This window comes from Scyliorhinus canicula, chromosome 15, assembly GCF_902713615.1.
Source record: "Scyliorhinus canicula chromosome 15, sScyCan1.1, whole genome shotgun sequence".
Taxonomy (NCBI): domain Eukaryota; kingdom Metazoa; phylum Chordata; class Chondrichthyes; order Carcharhiniformes; family Scyliorhinidae; genus Scyliorhinus; species Scyliorhinus canicula.
The window spans coordinates 140010607-140030122 of NC_052160.1; the positions used below are offsets into that span (position 1 = coordinate 140010607).

The following is a 19516-nucleotide window of genomic DNA, read 5'->3' on the forward strand; positions in this document are numbered from 1 at the left end:
GTGGAGACGGCATCCACCATGATGTTTGGATCATCTGTTTATCGCATCAATGGCTTTCCAAAACGTGTATCAACTCAATCCAATCCTTAACAAAGGATTCTGGTGATAAAGGCAGCAGGCTCATTCAGAGCCAATTATTGCATTTCTGACCTGACAGAACAGAAAAGAAATTATGGAACTTTGTGTAGTCTAACCCAATACACGAATCACCAAATCTTAAACGATTGTTGATTACAGATTGTGTGCTCCGTGTTTATACCGTCCAGGTGCCATCTCCACACTGTGAGTTTTTCCCACTCAATGGACAACTTACACAGCAGCTGACCTGCCATATACAAATAAGCTCAATGTCATCCAGACAGTAATTCATTGCTTATCAGTACCTGAGGCAAAATGTACAAGCTCCAACACCCCAAGTAACTACACTAATCATTTTTCATGGGTTTGTAAATAGTTTTTTTTTATAAATTTAGAGTACCCAATTATTTTTTCCAATTGAGGGGCAATTTAGCGTGGTCAATCCACCTACTCTGCACATTTTTGGGTTGTGAGGGCGAAACCCACGCAGACACGGGGAGAATGTGTAAACTCCTCACGGACAGTGACCCAGAGCTGGGATCGAACCTGGGACCTCAGCGCCGTGAGGCGGTTGTGCTAACCACGAGGCCACCGTGCTGCCCTGTAAATAGAGTTTTGATTTCTTTATCGGTTACAATTGCATTGATAGGTGCCATTGACATTTAATCATGTGATAAATTGTAACTTTCCCAAGTTTGATGTTACTTAAATTGGAAACAATATCTGTTTTTCCAACAAGGTCATCATGTTTGACATTTTCCATTATGGAAAAACTTTTAATTACCTGATCCAAATCTGTCGACCACGGAATGGATTGATCCTGATGACTATAAAAGCAGCAACAACCAGAACCCATTCACATTGGAATTTGACATTTCCTTGTGGTTTCCTTCAACTACTCGAAGAGGCAAAAATGAAGTGGCTGCTCATTGCACTTGCGTGCATTCAGCTCTCTGAATGTTTAGTCAGGTAAGGTTTTTATCTATTATAAATTTAAAGTACCCAATTCTTTGTTTACAATTAAGGGGCAATTTAGCACATCCAATCCACCTACCCTGCACATCTTTTTGGTTTGTGGGGGTGAGACCCACGCAGTCAGGGGGGTGAATGTGCAAACTCAACTTGGACAGTGACCCAGGGCCGGGATCGAACCCGGGTCGTGGGCGCCGTGAGGCAGCAGTGCTAACCACTGCGCCCAGTCAGATAGGAATTTGTGATTGCCATGTTGGTTTTGATGTTTATAGATATGCTTTGAATGTATCCTCACAGAAGATGATAATTCTATCAAAATACTTGGTGTTTGGTTTGAACATGAAGTTAAAACTCACCACTATTCTTAGAATTCCCCCTATACCAAAAAAGGGTCGATATTCTAAATGGTGAACAGGGATTCTCACTCCCTGACTCCGATGGAGGCTTCGGTGGGTTCTATTCAGGTCAAACTATATTTTCAAGTTATCCCCCGGTATAACCCATATCTTCACCGAAGAATTTTACCTACTTACCCCTTAGTAGCATCGATGTCCTGGGTCCTGCATTGTTAAGTAAGTAAAGTAGGCTAATAACCACTGTTTCAGGTTAAAACTTTTAAGTTATTTTATTATTATAATTTTTTTTTAAAGCTGTAAACACTTTCTGAACAGAAAGGTAAAACAATCTTGCTTCTGGATCCGTCCTGTTGGTTGAAGGGACCTTCAGGCCCACCTTGACAATCGATCTTCTTTAAAATCTGGTCTCCTTGAGATGTATTCGCTGGTGAGCTCGGTTGCTGTGTCCGATCCTTCCCATGTACCGAGCTGTGAGAGCTGGCTCTGGCTCTGCTGGCTGTCTCCTTTCTTCGGGTTTATAGTCTCTTTCGAACAGTTATTAAGTTTTAACGACTTTATTGTAAATGAGCTTGTTTCACTTTGATTGTTAAAAAGTATCTTTGATGTAAACATTTTAATACAACTAATTATTCATTTTGGGCATAACGTCACCTCTCAGATCTGATTAAAAAATGCTTTGGTTTCAATAGGTGTTACTTTTATTTCTGTGATTTCGAATCGTTTAATTTTCCAATTGTCCCCAGCTCATAACTTTGCCTTTGATTTTGATTTTAAATTATGTTCCTCATAGACAGGTTGTCTCCAATTTTCTTTTAATTGACTTGATGTTCGTAGAATTTTACACTTAGAATCGACACCAGATTCGACTGAGCATCATCCAGCTGTTTACTAAGAGAGTTTATTTCAATTAAGGTGTGAAACCTTTGCTTTTAGCTGTATGCTAAAATTTAACTTGGTTATGACTTGAAAGACCTGCCTGTTATAAACATTTGTCACTTAATTCAATTGAAACTCTCATCACTGCTTTTCCAGATGCTTCCTGAGATAGTTACATTCCATGAAGGTGTGAGCCATTGTTTTAGCTTACCACAAGGATCCTGTGTGTTTGCTAAACCTGCTTGTGAGCAAGAATCTGCATTTTATAATCCTGCTCTTTGCAGCTGCTATTAACCTTTTGTGGGATATTTCCCTGTATCCTCTCAGACCAGATATTGCCAGACTTCCATGTTTCAAATGACACATTTTTCTGTATTTTCAAGAACAGACATGTTCGCAACAGTAACAATGCCTGGATCTTAATGGGCCGATTTGCTGTCGGGCCCAATGTTTCACTCAGATGCCTGGTTGCATAGTTGTAAAATGGGGCCGAAATTGGGCGAATAAGTTCCCATTAGCTTTACCCTGAGTCCATTCTGCCTATGATGTTGCAACCAGCTGCTTCTTGTCGACTAGATTGCATGCACATTATTCATCTTGTAGCCACGCTAAGGCACCATAACACTCAACATTTAAAAAATATATCTATTCTAACTACAGGTGGACAGAAGTGTGCTTTTGCAATCAAAGCCCATTTTGAGTAGGTGCAAGGAGAGTTCCCTGTGCAATGGAACTCTCAGTAGCGAACAAGATTGGTTTTCTTTCTGCACCATTATGGTTTTTGAATTTATTAATAGATATGGCATATATTTATGAAATTTTTAATGTATGTGGAGACAATTTTGATTGAATCATTATAGTACGAAAAGGAAAGAAATGCTCTTTCTCAATGTGATGCGCACAATCAGCATGCATTTCAAATCATGAGAGATATTATTTAAATAGAGATTGACCCCTCCTTGTCATCTATTTTGGAAAATAGTTGTGCTCACTGTGGCCTACTCCCATGCTGAATTTGTATGTTCTCAGATTCACAGACAATACACTGCAGAAGAGGCCCTTCAGCCCATCGAGTCTGCACCAACGTTTGAAAAACTCCTGACCTACCTACCTACCTAATCCCATTTGTCAGCATTTGGCCCACTGGCTTGAATGTTATGACGTGCCAAATGCTCAACCAGGGATGAGGCATTAGGGAAGTGAGGCAACCCGCCTCTACCACCCTCCCAGACAGTGCGTTCCAGACCGTCACCACTCTCTGCGTAAAAAGGTTTATCCTCAAATCCCCCTTAAGCTTCCTGTCCCTCACCTTGAAGCTGTGTACCCTCGTAAATGACCCTTCAACTAAGGGGAACAGCTGCTCCCTATCCACACTGCCCATGCCCTTCATAATCTTGTACACCTCAATCAGGTCGGCCCTCAATCTTCCCTGCTCCAGCGAAAACAACCCAACCCTTACCCAATCTCTCTTTATAACTTAAATGCTCCATCCCAGGCAACAACCTGCTGAATTTCCTCTGCACCCCCTCCAGTGCAATCACATCCTTCTTATAATGTAATGACCAGAATTGCACACTGTCTGCCAGCTATGGCCCCACCAGAGTTCTATAGAACTCCAACATTACCTCACTGCCTTTGTAATCTATGCCCCGATTGATAATGCTAAGTTTCCTTATGCCTTTTTCACCACCCTATTAACCTGCCCTTCTGCCTTCAGAGGTCAATGGTCAAACACGCCACTGTCCCTTTGATCCTGGAACCTCCCAGTGTTTTGCTGCTCGTTGAATATTCCTAGTCAAATTTCTCCTTCCAAAGTGCATCACCTCACACTTTTCAGGGTTAATGTACATCAGCCACTTAATCTGCCCATTTGGCCATCCCGTCTATATCTTCCTGTAACCCCAGATGCTCATCCTCACTGTTAGTCACCTGGCCTATCCTTGTGTCATCCGCGAGCTGACTGATCTACCCCTCACATAGTTATCAAAGTTGTTTATATCAATAATGAATAACAGGGAACCCAGGACAGATCCCTGTGGTACGCCACTGAACACTGTTTCCAGTCACTAAAGCAGCCGTCTGTCATCACCCACTGTCTACTGCAACTAAGCCAATTTTGAATCAGTTTGTATGTGCACCTTCATACATCAATCTCTGTTTTTTGTAAATGCTACTTTTGTTTACCAATCACAACATAGTACACAGAAGGTTATAGCTTGTACACATGAAACAGAAAGGGATAGAAAAAGATATTTGGTTTAATTTAGAAGGACGAATCTGCCTGAATGTTGATCCATTTTCACTCTGATCCTTGCAGAGTGAAACTATTTAAGGGTAAATCTGTCCGCGATGTCTTGGCGGAGCGTGGTTTACTCGAAGAGTTTCTGAAAGAACACAAATACAATCTCTACTCAAAATACGTTGGACCATCCAAGGGGGAGTCGGGTTCAACAGAGCCACTCATAAACTACCTGGATGTAAGTAATCTGTACTGTTTTTAAAGAAGATCAGCTTACAGAATAGAATTGAAACAGTCACATCCCGGTGGTGTTTATTGCATTCTGCCCTTTATTAACACTGCCCTGTGTATCTGAAACCCAAAAGTGCAGCAAGTGTTGAAGTTGGTCATTTCGCGATGGATATATATTAGCACAGCCCTGAGGGAGTGCTGCATTGTCAGGAATACCCTCTTTTAGAATGGACATTAAACCGGGACCATGTCTGCCCTGTCACATAGATGTAAACAATTCCGAGCCACCTTTTGATGCAGTGCAGGGGAGATTTACCCAACAGTTATCACTGTACCAAAGTTACTAATAAAAATCTGCTGGTCATCACAGTGCTGCTGGTGGGATCGTGCTGTGCGCAGATTGGCTGAGCTGAGATCGGCCATGATTCTATTGAATGTTGGAGCAGGCCCGAGGGGCTGAATTGCTGACTTCTGCTCCTCATTCTCTTCATGGAGAAGTTACAGCACAGAAGGAGGCCGTTCGGCCCATCTTGACCATGCCAGCCTGAGGACACCCAGGTGCCCTTTCTAACCCCACCTACCTGCACCCGGTCCATAGCCCTGTACCTTACAGCACTTAAGGTACAGATCCAGGTAATTTTTAAAAGAGTTTAGGGTCTCTGCCTCCACCGCCAACCCGGGTAGCAAATTCCAGATTCCCACTACCCTCTGCATAAAAAAGTTCTTCCCCGTGTCCCCTCTGCACCTTCTGCCACTTATCTTGAATCTATGTCCCCTGGTTCGAGAATTCTCCACGACGGAAAATAAATCAATCCTGTCCACTCTATCTCTTCCCCTCATAATTTTGTACACCTCAATTAAGTCACCCCCTCAGCCTTCTTTGTTCGAAGGAAAATAATCCCACCCTACCCAATCTCTCCTCCTAGCTATTCTGTCCTGATTGTCATCATGATTCTTACACCATAACAGTGACTACACTTCATAGAGTACTTTACTGGGCTAAGTGTTAGGGATATCCTGAAGTTTAAATACACAATTTCTTTTGGCATTACCAGAATCATAGAACAGGTAATGAATCTGATTAATTCAGTTTCAAGATCTCTAATGAAACTGACAATAGCCACTCGCCATTCTGACAAATTTATGACAATGTTTTTAAGCTGCCTCACTACGTGAACTAGTGGACTATTTGCTAAAAGTCGCAGCGCCACCTTTCAAAATCTTAGTTTGACATTTGAAAACCTAAGGAGTTTGTTTTAATTAAACTCTGAGGACAGAAACATTTTAGCTGGTTGGAAAATGGATGCAAAACGTGTTCCCATTTTGGTTGGTTAGTTGGTTAATAATTTAGTATCCCTAAATTATTCTGTGAAAACTCCAAAAGCTTAAGCAGGTCTGACCTGTAACGCATCTCAACTGTACTTTACTGTCTGAGAAACAGACACATTCCTAATTATACATTTTCTTTTTAATTTCCTGACAGCTGTCGTACTATGCAACAATCAGCGTTGGGACTCCACCTCAGAGTTTCATTGTCATCTTTGACACTGGCTCTTCAAACTTCTGGGTCCCATCGGATTACTGCTCCAGTTATGCCTGCAGTAAGTACTTCCAGATAATAGCAGAAGTTCTCACAATAGCACATGTTGGCTTTTTTGATCGCGTAACGGTTTACAGAAGCTTGAGGTTTAGATTTCATAGAATTTACAGTGCAGAAGGAGGCCATTCGGCCCATCGAGTCTGCACTGGCTCTTGGAAAGAGCACCCTACCCAAGCCCCTACCTCCACCCTATCCCCATAACCCAGAAACCCCACCTAACACTAAGGGGCAATTTAGCGTGGCCAATCCACCTAACCTGCACATCTTTGGACTGTGGGAGGAAACCGGAGCACCCGGAGGAAACCCACGTACACACAGGGAGAACGTGCAGACTCCACACAGACAGTGACCCAGCGGGGAATCGAACCTGGGACCCTGGCGCTGTGAAGCATTTGTGCAATCCACAATGCTACCGTACTGCCCTATACAGTTCTTCTTCTTGACTTATGATGCACGATCAATTACACAAAGACAAGAGTTGAATGCAATTAAGGCTTCAATGCACTAAGATGTGTGGCCTCCTACAGCAGCTGGCGAAATGGCTGCTGTACAAGGAGCACACATATTTATACTCCGTCTCCTGGGCGGAGCCAGCAGGCAGGGAACTACCCCCGTACCTGCCACAAATCACCTAATATATACATCAGTGGTGACTACCACAACTTAGATTTGCCTCATTATGAGCTGATAGTGCAATTGTTAAACACTGAATCCCCACTTGGCTTTGTTACATCGTGTTGTGTATTTCAAATGATTGGCTAATTAGAGCCTCTGAAATATCAGGAATGGCTGGTGCCTGAAAGAAGCTGGGAGCTGGATTGATTCAGGATCCAGCTCTGTGCTCAGAATATTCCAGACGTTATCCCCGTCTGGATCTGCCGATCCTGTTGACGGTAAAACCCCCGCTGCGGGTCTCGTGGCGGTGAGGGGATGCACAGAACGACAAACCCCATTGACAACGATGGGACCAGAATATCCAATGGCGGGCCTCCTCCACCACTGTGAGGCACACCATGGAGTGGGGGAGGAGAATCCAGTCCAATCCAGTGCCTCATACATTTTGTTGACCGTCGCCCATGTGCAGGGTCGCCAAACTCTTCTGATTTTGCCTGCGTAGCTGTTCTGCTATTGGTGTGGCTGAAGTGATCCACATGGGCGAGTGAGGTGAGTTGTGTGTTTATTGGTCACAACACTGACTGTGAGAGCCGTGCACTCACTCTGTGCCCAAAGTGTAAATATTTATGTTCTTTTTACCATTTGAAGTTGGTCATAATTCAATTAATATGTAAATGATTAAACATTTTCTGCAACTCATTATTGAATATTCGGTTTGTATTGAATCTTATTCATGGGGTCACAGTTAATGAACAAGACCAATTTCAATCTCATGGTTCACTGAGATGAAGGAGGGTCACTCATGCGGCCCACTCACCATCCCAGGGTCCCATCAATGATCAAAAGCAAGAAGCCCCCAGTCTCTTACTTCCCAGGCAATTCAGAGAATCATAGAATTCACAGTGCAGAAAGAGGTCACTCGGCCCATCGAGTCTGCACAGGCTCTTGCAAAGAGCACCATACTTAAGCCGTCACCACCACCCTGTCCCCGTAACCGTGTAACCCCACCTAATTAATGTGGCCAATCCACCTAACTGCACATCTTTGGACTGTGGGAGGAAACCGGTGCACCCGGAGGAATCCCATGAAGACACGGGGAGAACGTGCAGACTCCGCACAGACAGTGACCCAAGCCGGGAATCGAACCTGGGACCCTGGTGTTGTAAAGCAACAGTGCTAATCACTGCTAATTAAATTTAAATTCCTCAGCTGCTGTGCTGGGATTTAACCATATCTCTGTACTATTAGGCCTGGCCAACATGTTGTTATATTGAAATGAACAGAATCATCTACTGAAACTGAGTGGGTAAAATGTGCTTTTCTTGTAGGGGATCATCACAAGTTCAATCCACAAGACTCCTCAACATTTCAGATGAGCAACAAATATATGTCCATTCAATATGGCACTGGCAGCATGACTGGTGTACTGGGATATGATACTCTCAGAGTAAGTCAAATTAGCTGATTACCCATCTCTGCGGGGCTCATTGCCCTAATTGAAATCAGGGTCCCAGATTGTGTTTTCTTTATTCTTTTGTTGGATGTGGGCATCGCTGGTTAGGTCAACATTTATTGCCCATCCCTAATTGCCCTTGAGTACCTGACCAAGGGTGTACAAAACCGAAGAATAACTTCCTGTCCTTTGTATTTCACCAGCAATCCATTGGCTTTTCTGATTGATTTTTGTACCTACCTACTGGCTTTGACTAATTTGTGTTGTTGGGCTCCTGAGTCACTCTCCTCTACCATTCTTAATTCCTCACCATTTGGGAAATATTCTTTATCTTTTGCCAAAATGTATGACCCTACACATGCCCACACTGAACTCAGAATGGCCATTCACTTATTCTATTAATGTTCCTTTGCAAGGATGACCTTCCACCTACACTACGTACTATCCCTCCTAACTTTATGTCATCAGAAGTCTTATACAGTGATCAATTCCTTCATCTGGGTCATTTTTGTCAGGGGCAGCGAGAATCCACACCGCGCTTTAGAGAGAAACAACACTTATTTGATTTAGCACGTTAACTATTATGTACAGCCGCAGTGGTCCCCTACTGGGCCTTCTGCAGTCGGTGCCTGACTGGCCGCCTCTATTTATACAAAGACACATGGTCCTTGTTAAGGGTCCGCTGTCCCCTTATCGAGGGAGCTCATATTCTACAAGCTCCACGGGGCGGTCGATCATCCCAACCCCGTGATGTGGGTTATAACAGTCATCAATAAATAGAGCAAAAAACTGAAGTCCCAGAGCAGGTTCCACCTTCCACATACATATCCTTTATCTCCACTCTCTGCATCACACCTCTCAAACCATTTCTAACCAAAGCCACATGTCCATCACATGTGATCTGACTTTTGCCAATAATCATTTGTTTGGAATCTTATCCAATGCCTTTTGAGGTGCCCCTGATGTAAAACCTCCATGGACGTTTCATTTTCATTATCTACCCTTATGGGTGACCTCCTCAAAAGATTTGGCAGGTTTAGACAGACAATGCCTTACCTTTAATAGAGTCACATTGGCTCTCTCTGTCCAGTTCATATTTGTTCAAGTGCTGGGTCACACGTACCTTCGTGACAGACAGTAACTGGGTGCACTTCAAAAGTAATTCATTGGCTGTGAAACATTTTTGAATATCTAAACAATGTCTGAAGATACAGCATAAGAAGTTTTCTCTTCTTCAATTTGCAAACACTGTCAAGTCCAGAATCTTTGGCATATAATTCCACTCGAGCTTCTGGGGCTAGTATAAGAACACCTAATTAGAATTGACTAATTCAGTGCAACTGCCAACTATGGGTGCACACCTGAGCCATGTGGTCAGGAACTCTGATGCCCACCTGGGAGTTTGGAAGGTTTCCTCTGACATCTTCTCCATCTGTTGTGGGACAAAAGCCAGTCAGAGACCAGAAATGGTGAGTCAGAAAATATTTTATTTAGAGTGACAAAGGGCGCGATTCTCCGCTGCCCACGACGGGTCGGAGAATAGCGGGAGGGCCTTCCCGACAATTTTCCCGCCCTCCCGCTATTCTCACCCCCCCACGGCCGCCCCACGACACGAATCGCTGCTCGCCGTTTTTTACGGAGCACAGTGATTCTCCCCAGGCCGATGGGCCGAGTTCCCAGGCCTTTACAGCCGTTTTCACGAACGCAATCACACCTGCTCTCACCGTTCGTGAAAACGGCCGCAAAGTGCCGTCCCGGAAAACCATGGCACCGATTGGCACGGCCGCACCACGGCCGTGCCAAGGGTGGCATGGGCCTGCGATCGGTGGGCACCGATCGCGGGCAGCGGGTCCAATACCCGCGCACTATTTGTTCTTCCGCCGCCCCGCAGGATCAGTCCGCGGGGCGGCTGAGGGGCATGACGGCCCGCGCATGCACGGGTTTGACGCGTCTGCATGATGACGTCATCCGCGCATGCGCGGGTTGGAGCCGGCCAACCCGCGCATGCGCGGCTGACGTCATCGTGCGTGTCAGCCGCCGTGACGCTTAGCGCGCGGACTTAGCGACGGTCGCTAAGCCCGCGATGCCGTGCTTTACGGGGCCGCGCTGCTAGCCCCGCCCGGGGGGGGGGGGAATCAGGTCCAGGGAGGGTGCGCGGAGGCTGCCGTGAAACACGGCCAGTTTCACGGCAGCCTTTACGACTCGCCACATTTCTCTCACTGAGCAGATACAATAACGTACATGTATACACAATACAGCTTTGTGTGGGTGTGTGCCAAAGCCTATTTTGACTGCTCGTGGCCTTCAAAAAGCACCCATTGAGCACATCCCATCATAGTTTCACAGCTCGTGGGAAAGTGCGAAATATTAAAAATAATCAAATACAGCTACAGTAACGTCATTTCAAACAAAACACCTCTGGAATAATGAAATGAAATGAAATGAAAATCACTTATTGTCACGAGTAGGCTTCAATGAAGTTACTGTGAAAAGCCCCTAGTCGCCACATTCCGGCACCTGTTCGGGGAGGCAGGTACGGGAATCGAACCGTGCTGCTGGCCTGCCTTGGTCTGCTTTAAAAGCCAGCGATTTAGCCCCAGGTGTGTGCGATAGGGGCAGCGTATCACAGTGGGTAGCACAGTTGCTTCACAGCTCCACGGTCCCAGGTTCGATTTCTGGCTTGGGTTACTATCTGTGCAGAGTCTGCACGTTCTCCCCGTGTTTGCGTGGGCTTCCTCCGGGTGCTCCGGTTTACTCCCACAGTCCAAAGATGTGCAGGTTAGGTGGATTGACCATGATTTGCCCTTCGTGTCCAAAAAGGTTCGGTGTGGTTATTGGGTTATGGGGATGGGGTGAAGGTGTGGGCTGAAGTAGGGCGCTCTTTACAAGGGCCGGTGCAGACTCAATGGGCCAAATGGCCTCCTTCTGCACCGTAAATTCTCTGATTCTATGATTCTGTGATAAAGCTTATGGAAAAATACAGCAAAAGAAACAGCTTCCAAAAATGTATCTCACTTTACAACTCAAAGTAATCGTGCTCACCCTTTATTTCTCACATCACATATCTTCCTCAGCTCCTGGAGGAAGACACGACGTTCCGGAAACTCTTTGAAAACTCTTCAGTGGGATGGGTTAGTGGGGCCCACATCTGTCCATTTAGAGACAGCAGTGCCTCACCTCACTCGATACATTAGTGCCCAATGACTGAGACACAGCAGCAGAAACGTCCAGAACAGAGTGTTTATGTCCCTATCTTCACATTCCAAAGACATTCACCTAGTGAGAAGCAGCCTGAGGCTCTATACCTTCCAAGGGCAATTTTAAACAGCAGAGACCAAGAAGGTGGCAATACCCTAATGTGTTCATATGTTAACTTGACCTTCTTACAGGACGACCTACTGTAAATATTTAAACTGTCTTCTTTTCGATTAGGTCGGCAACATTGATATCACCCACCAAGAATTTGGTTTAAGTATGACTGAGCCTGGCAATTTCCTTTACTACGCTAAATTTGATGGAATTGTGGGATTGGGATATCCAAATTATGCAGTATCAGGCGCCACAACTGTTTTCGATAACATGATGTCCGAGCGTCTGTTGGAGCAGCCTCTGTTTGCTTTTTACCTGACCAGGTGAAGTATTTTTTAATATTTACTAATTAATCTCGTCATAAAGAGCTTCCAACATAACCTGCACCAAACTTGCCCTTTTCTTCAACCTCTCTTTATCAACACCTGGATTTTTCTCTGGCATAATTCAATAGACGAAACAGCATTTGGAAATTGAGTAATGTAGGGATGGGATGCCCGTAGATAGAACTCCACCCCCCATCTGCCCTGCAGCAAAGTTTCTTCCAGCTCCCTGCCCCATCTGTCAGGGATTTTAGCCTCCCTGGCTTAGCTCTGACTATCATTCTTCGGCCCATCCCGCCACCCTCAGCAGTGAACCCACTCTCGAATTGATTCCATCCCTGTAGACTTTAATGAATCGAATCCTATGCAGCACAGAAAGAGGCCATTCGGCCCATTATGCTTGTGCTAGCGCTTTGAGGGAACTATCCAATTAGTCTGACTCCCCTGCCCATCCACAATAATCTTTTTCCCAACATATGCCCGATTCCCTTTTGCAATTTACTCTTGAATCCGCTTCCATTTTCTGCCCAGGCTGTTCCCTATTCCCCATCACAACAACAAATCAAATAAATCTGACCAGATTGCGATGCAAACATTTAAAACCTTGTGGGATTCACACTGTGCTGTGGTGGGATATAGTTGCATCCTACACTTTAGTTGTCAAATTCTCCAGACATTCCAGCAAGCTTTCCAAGAGGTTAACAACTATTCTCAGACACATATTTGACAAAAGGCTAATATGATGTGATCGTAGAAGCTGACAGAAATTCTGAACCTGCATACTTCCAGATTTAATTCATTTTTAACCTTTGATTTACAGAGAGAATGGTCAGTCTGGAAGTGAAGTTGTATTTGGTGGAGTTGATCCAAACCATTACACAGGTCAAATTAACTGGGTTCCCGTCACCGTAGAGGGATACTGGCAAATCCGTCTGGACAGGTAAGTAAATGCCTATTGACAAATGTTACATGTTCGAGATAGAATTCAGCTGCAAAGATGTGTTTTGTGCCGGAATAATTCATAATGAGAAAGAGGTTAAATGTTGCACAGTGCTTGCTGGGTAGTTTAACATTACAGGCGTGTCAAAGAGAAATATCAGGAATCAGCTGGGAAATGCATAATCCAGGGTTATTCAGGTTCAAAGCAAGTACTGGCCTGTACTCCCTGCTCCATTGTGGTCTCATGGACTTCTGCCCCCTACCTCCTGATAAATCTCTCCATCTTCCCTTTGCTCCTCATTAGAAGATCACACAGCATGATCAATACCTATCTCACCCTCAACCCCCCCCCCCCCCCCCCACCCCCCACTCAACAGATATTGATCCAATTGCTTGTAAAGACAACATCCCCAATTAATGTTGAGGCTGCTTGAATGCAAGTCAACTGCAACCAGGTTTGTTGTGCAGTTTTACCGCACAACAACATCCAAAGGCACTCTGAAGGTCAAACAGTGGATGAACAGGGATTAAGGAAGTGCAAAGAGGGAAGGAACTAAAGGCAAAGTTAAGGAATTGAGTTTTGAAGAGACTAAAGTTTTGATGCAGAATTCCCAGCAAGAAAAAAATCAACAGAGACTAACTTGATAGAACCCACAAAGAATGCAGAGTAATTGGGAGGCCGAGCTGATACATGTGCTGTTATTTAGAGTTGGAGAAGATCACAATGATTGAGATAAGCAAGCCAGTTGAGGAATATAAACAGGAAGAGGAAGGTTTTGAAGCCAATACACTAGATGACAGAGAGTCAAATGCAAACCAGAAAAGTGGGAATCAACATACATGGACCTGGAAAAACATTGCAAGACAGTAGTTGCAAATGTACTAAAGACAGAGCAGCCATATTGAGAGATTGAAAAACACAATCCTAATGCTATGTTTTATATTTACCTCAAGTATCAACTTGATGCAAGATGCACACATTTGCACACATTAATCTCAGTTGTCAATTAGATTTCCAAAACAGGTCACCTAACTATGAATGTCCTTTTACTTCCTAGTGTGAAAATAAATGGCCAGGTGGTGGCTTGCCAAAGTGGTTGTCAGGCCATTGTTGATACTGGAACCTCCCTGATCGTTGGACCTACCGCACCTATTCAGAAAATCCAGCGCCTAATTGGCGCCGGCCCAGAAAATGGGGCATGGGTAATTTGCATTGTGTTTTATCATGGGAAGGAGATAATTCCATCTCAAATATTAATGTAGAGAAGTTTCTTATATTAAAGGAGGTTCAGATGCATTGATAACGATATTTTACACTTATGCTAAAATTAAGTCAATTCTCAGAGCTAACCTTCGGTCAATAATTTAATTTAAACATAGATGTGAGCTGCCCCTTCAGATTATACCACTGTTAACTTCTTTCTCTGTTCTACAGAATTACGTCTACTGCAATTCCGTGTCCAGCATGCCCGATGTGACATTCACCATCAATGGAATTGACTATCCCGTTCCTTCTTCTGCTTATGTGCTCAAGGTATGCTTTAACCCTTAAGCTGCTGGAATTCCCACAGCACCGTACACCATCTCCGGGTTACTGGGTTTAGAACAGATTTCAGTGCAATGGCATAGCCCAGTTTTTCCAGTGAACCCTAACGCCAGCTGACTCTCTGAGTAATGTACAGGAACAGTGTGGTTGTTTTAAAAAATATTTTCATTCAAACCAGAACAAACATGAACATAAACACTGAATCATTCAAAAAACATGATGCACTTCCCACATTTTGACATCTTTTTCCTCGTTTACTCCCCGTAACCACCCCCTCCCTCTCCCCACCCACTGACAACAAACAGGTCCTCAAACAGGCACAAGAAACACTTTTTATTGTTCTGGTGAACCACTGTGTACACCTGTATTAGGGGATGTAAGGTAGGACCTGTATTACAGGTTCGCCGGTAGCCCCTGCCGGCTGGCTCCGCCCAGTAGGAGGAGTATAAATATGCGTGTCCTCCATTCATCTGTCGTTTCGCCAGCTGCAGCAGGAGGCCACGCATCTGACTGCAATAAAGCCACAGTTTTACCCAACCTTAGTCTTTGTGCCATTGAGGCACAAGAACAACTTCCATCATGGGCAGAACCTGAATCCCCTCCCACCCCCACAGCCTCCCACCCCCTAAGGGCGAATATAATATAATCGTTTCTAATTTAAAGAATTCTGCTACGCCCCCCAGCCACACCAACATCTTCGGTGGCTGCACCGACCTCCAATCCAGTAGACTTTACCGCTGTATGATCAGAGTTGTGGAGGCCACGACGTCAGCCTCCCCACTCCCCTCCAGCAGCCCTGGCAGCTCCGACACCCCAAGGATCATCACCAGAGAGTCCGGCAACATCTCCATCTCCACAATGTTCGATAATGCTTCAAATAACGGGCCCCAAAACCCCACCAATCTCAGACAAGACCAAAACATCTGGACGTGATTTGCCGCCCCGTCACCCACCACATCTCTCACACTTACCCCCTACCTCTGAAAAGAACCCACTCTTCCGCCCCCAGATCATGTGAGCCCTGTTCACCACCTTGAACTGTACCAAGCTCATCCTGGCACAGGACAACGTTTCCTCCCACTTCTACTTCTCCTCCTCAATTGGTGTTTCCCTGTGCCCACCAGCCCTCTGTCAATATCCGCAATTTTCCCGTCCCCTAGCTCATCTGGCGCCAATAACCTGTCCAACAGAGTGTGCTCCGGCAACCGAGGGAACAAGGTCACCTCCTTGCACACAAAACTCCGTAACTATACATACCTGAATGGCCGCCATCTCAGCAATTCACATTTCTCCTGCAATTCACCCAAACTTGCAAACCTTCCTCCCATGAACACGTTCCTCACTCATTCCACCCCTTCCCTACACTACCGCCGATATGTCACCTCCATCCTTGCCGGAGAGAACCTGTGATTCCCACAAATAGTACAACACCGACACGTCCCCCACAGGAAAATGCTGATTTAGCTGGTTCCAGACTTTTGTGGATGAAGCCACCACTACACTCACTGTATATCTGTCTGGGGCAAACAGAACGGGGCCACAGCCAGAGACCTCAAACTTACCCCCACATCCGACACTGGAATGAAGAACTTGTCGTATGAGGAACGTTTTGAAGATTCTGGGTCTGTACTCATTAGAGTTTAGAAGGATGAGGGGGGGATCTTATTGAAACTTACAGGCTACTACGAAGCCTGGATAGAGTGGACGCGGAGGAGATGTTTCCACTTTTAGGAAAAACAAGAAGCAAAGGACACAATTTCAGACTAAAGGGACAATTCTTTAAAACAGAGATGAGGAGGAATTTATTCAGCCAGAGGGTGGTGAATCTGTGGAACTCTTTGCCGCAGAAGGCTGTTCAGGCCAAATAACTGAGTATCTTTAGGACAGAGATAGAAAGGTTTTTGATTAAAAAGGGGTTGGGGTTATGGGGAGAATGTAGGAGAATGGGGATGCGATGCAGAACAAGGCAGCAGCACGGGTTCAATTCCCGTACCGACCTCCCCGAACAGGTGCCGGAATGTGGCGACTAGGGACTTTTCACGGTAACTTTATTGAAGCCTACTTGTGACAATAAGCGATTATTATGGTCTCAGGGTCTTATGATTCCTGTCCTCAAATGGTCTTCGTGAAATTCTGCCTCAAGCATGAAGGGGAGCTCAGGTTAGTTTGTTCTCCCTCCAGAACGTGGGGGTGTTCTGACTGAACCTTTCCCCCAGTTACTAACACATCTGCCCTGAGAATGAGAATCACCTCCTGTTCTTCCCCAATCGGGCCCTGGCCAATGTCACTCCTTGAAGCAGCACCGCCAACAAAATGATGAACTCTTTCTTCGTCCATTTGCCAAACGTGCAACGTGGTGATGTGAATGTTTTCAGCAGGGGCGCAGTCGCACAGTGGTTAGCACTGCTGCCTATGGCGCTGAGGACCCAGGTTTGCTCCGGGTCACTGTCCGTGTGGAGTTTGCACAGTCTCCCTGTGTCTGCGTGGGTTTCACCCACACAGCCCAAAGATGTGCAGGGTAGGTGGATTGGCCAGGCTAAATTGATCCTGAATTGGAAACAAAAGAATTGCGTGCTCTAAATTAATTTTTTAAAAGTGAAGGTTTTCTGCTGGATTTTCCCTTACCGCAGACTCTTTCCCTTCAAATTAATTAATTGCGCAAAGTGCTTTGGTCTTTTTCCCAAGGAAACATCAGGGTGTTCTGCTCATCGTGAAGTTTGGGGCAAGTCCTTTGTTTCCTATCTGTCAAATAAGTATGTTTGTATGTAATGCAATATGTTTGCGTGTAATACCGCATGCTGCAAAAGCAAGTGTAATCTTAGAAGCAAACAAATGTCGGAAAATCGGCTGATTTTGTCTTTATTACATTGCTTGCAGAGAATTTTCAGTGGAAAGCACTATTGTCTGAGCGGATTTAACCACATGGCTCTTCCTACTACTGAACCACTCTGGATTCTTGGAGATGTCTTCATTGGAGTCTACTATTCCATTTTTGACCGCGGAAACAACCAAGTGGGTTTCGCCAAGGCTGCCTAATTTATTCATCCATGACGTTGTTTAAGTTGCTTCCTTTTCCTCTCTCCAAATCACAACTACGAACACCGCCTGAATTCCTCACAATCTCCAAATGCAATGGCCAACACAAATGGTGAAAAATATTATTAGCAATGATTTTTTACAGATGAAGAAGACATTTCTTATTAAGAATAGTTGCCTGTTTAGCTGTGAATATATTTAGAATTTTACTTTGCAGATGATTACGGGAAAGGATTAATGGAGAATATTAAAAAATAAATATAAGTATCAAAAACGCATTAATAGCTCTGATCTCTTTTTTTGGTATTGGAGGTGAACGAGATGCCGCCCAGTTTCTAGACAAATGTCTGATCTCTGATATTTCTTCCCAAACCAAGTACCCACTGAATACAGCTTTCAGCCAAATTAAAATTTCTTGGGCCGGACCCGCCGTTCCTGGATGCCCGGAATGCATTTCCAAATGGGACGGGGAATCGGACGTTGGGGGGAAATCGGGATCGGCGCCCGGGGCCAATTTGAATGCCACGCTCGGAACCCCCGCTGACGGTGTGAGCGAGGTCCACAATCCACACCGGCAGGGAGCGTCAATAAATGTAAATGAGTCTTTATGCTCCGTCCTCCCATGATCCCCCCGTTCCTGCGGCCGGAAATCATGTGCGCACGGATCACTTGTGGTCTCAGCAAACCGTGAACCTGACGTGGTGGACCTCATGGTGGGCCAAACGGGCAACGGTGGTCATCTTGAACCACTGCAAGATTCACCACGCCAGGACCACGCTGGTCGAAACCATCCAAACACATCCGAGGGTCAACCCCACCTCTCCAATAATGCACCGCCTGCCGACCCCTCCTCTAGCAGCAGCTCCCCTCACAGTGTTGCCAGGGACCCCCAGAATAGGGGGACTCCCGGGACCCCTGTGATAGGCATATGCCCCAGGGACCGCCTGCCTAAAGGAACCCCCTGCACAGACCACAGTGTGTGTATGGCTGCCGCACCTCCGAGCGAACCCACCAGCCCACCCCCTCAGGACGAAAGTGACCTTCTCCACCCTCAGCAATTCCGCCAGGTCACTCACCCTCACTCCTGCTTTTGACGGCTCCAAGCTCCTCCACACGAGCAAGATCAGTCTCTGGGCTACCTGGCAGGCAATGGCCAAGACATCAGCCTCTCTCGCCCCCTGGACTCCCGGGTCTTCCGACACCCCGAATATCGCTACCTCTGACTCGGCGCCACTTTCACCCCCAGCACCTCAGACATTACGTCGGCAAAACATGAGGATGTGGTTTGGGGGCCTCCCCGCACACCGCTCACATCTGTCCTGTACCCTTCAAAAACCCTACTTATCCACGCTACCGTCACATGTGCTCTACCTTAAACTGAATGCGGTTTAGCCTCGTACACGGTGAGGAGGCATTCACCCTCCGCAGGGCCTCAAGCCCACGTCCCGGCTTCCACCTCTCCTGTTCCAGCGGCTCTTTTCCTCTCTCCCCACTCCTGGGGCGTGGATCCTTCCACCAGCCACACCAGAGGAGCAGCACCTTCTACAGATACTCCTGCACCGCCTGCCATCAAAAACCCCACCCTTCAGACCAGAAAATGCTGCCTTGGGTGGGAGCCACCAAATGTGTGACTGCTCACGCCATGGCCGCCACCGGAAGTCTCAAGGATGGACTCGGAAAGTTAGGGACACAATCAGTATTGGTGAAAATAGAGCAGGATCTCCAGTCCATAATAGCCGGGAACATTTAGATGGTAGAAACTGGGGACTGCGCTACTAACAGCACAACGTGGGCACATTCCAGACCGGGCAGGGTAAGAAAAGCACCATGAGTCAGCCACTGGTGCAGCAATGTGCTGCCTATACCATGCTCAGGCCCAGTTGGTTCCCGTTATGCGGAAGTTTATTTCCTTGACAGTATAGCCGACGTTTCCGAGTCCAGAC

At 45.8% G+C, this 19516-nt stretch overlaps 1 protein-coding gene across 1 annotated transcript; it reads left to right on the top strand.

Annotated features, from left to right (window-relative positions):
- Positions 1-940: 940 nt before the first annotated feature.
- On the top strand, positions 941-17851 carry LOC119978396 (pepsin A-like). The gene is made up of 9 exons (XM_038820018.1): positions 941-1047; positions 4600-4759; positions 6236-6353; positions 8296-8414; positions 11853-12052; positions 12873-12992; positions 14050-14194; positions 14427-14525; positions 17415-17851. Exons 1-9 carry the CDS (start codon positions 992-994, stop codon positions 17571-17573), a joined length of 1176 nt encoding a protein of 391 aa, XP_038675946.1. The 5' UTR covers positions 941-991; the 3' UTR covers positions 17574-17851.
- The last annotated feature ends 1665 nt before the right edge of the window (positions 17852-19516 follow it).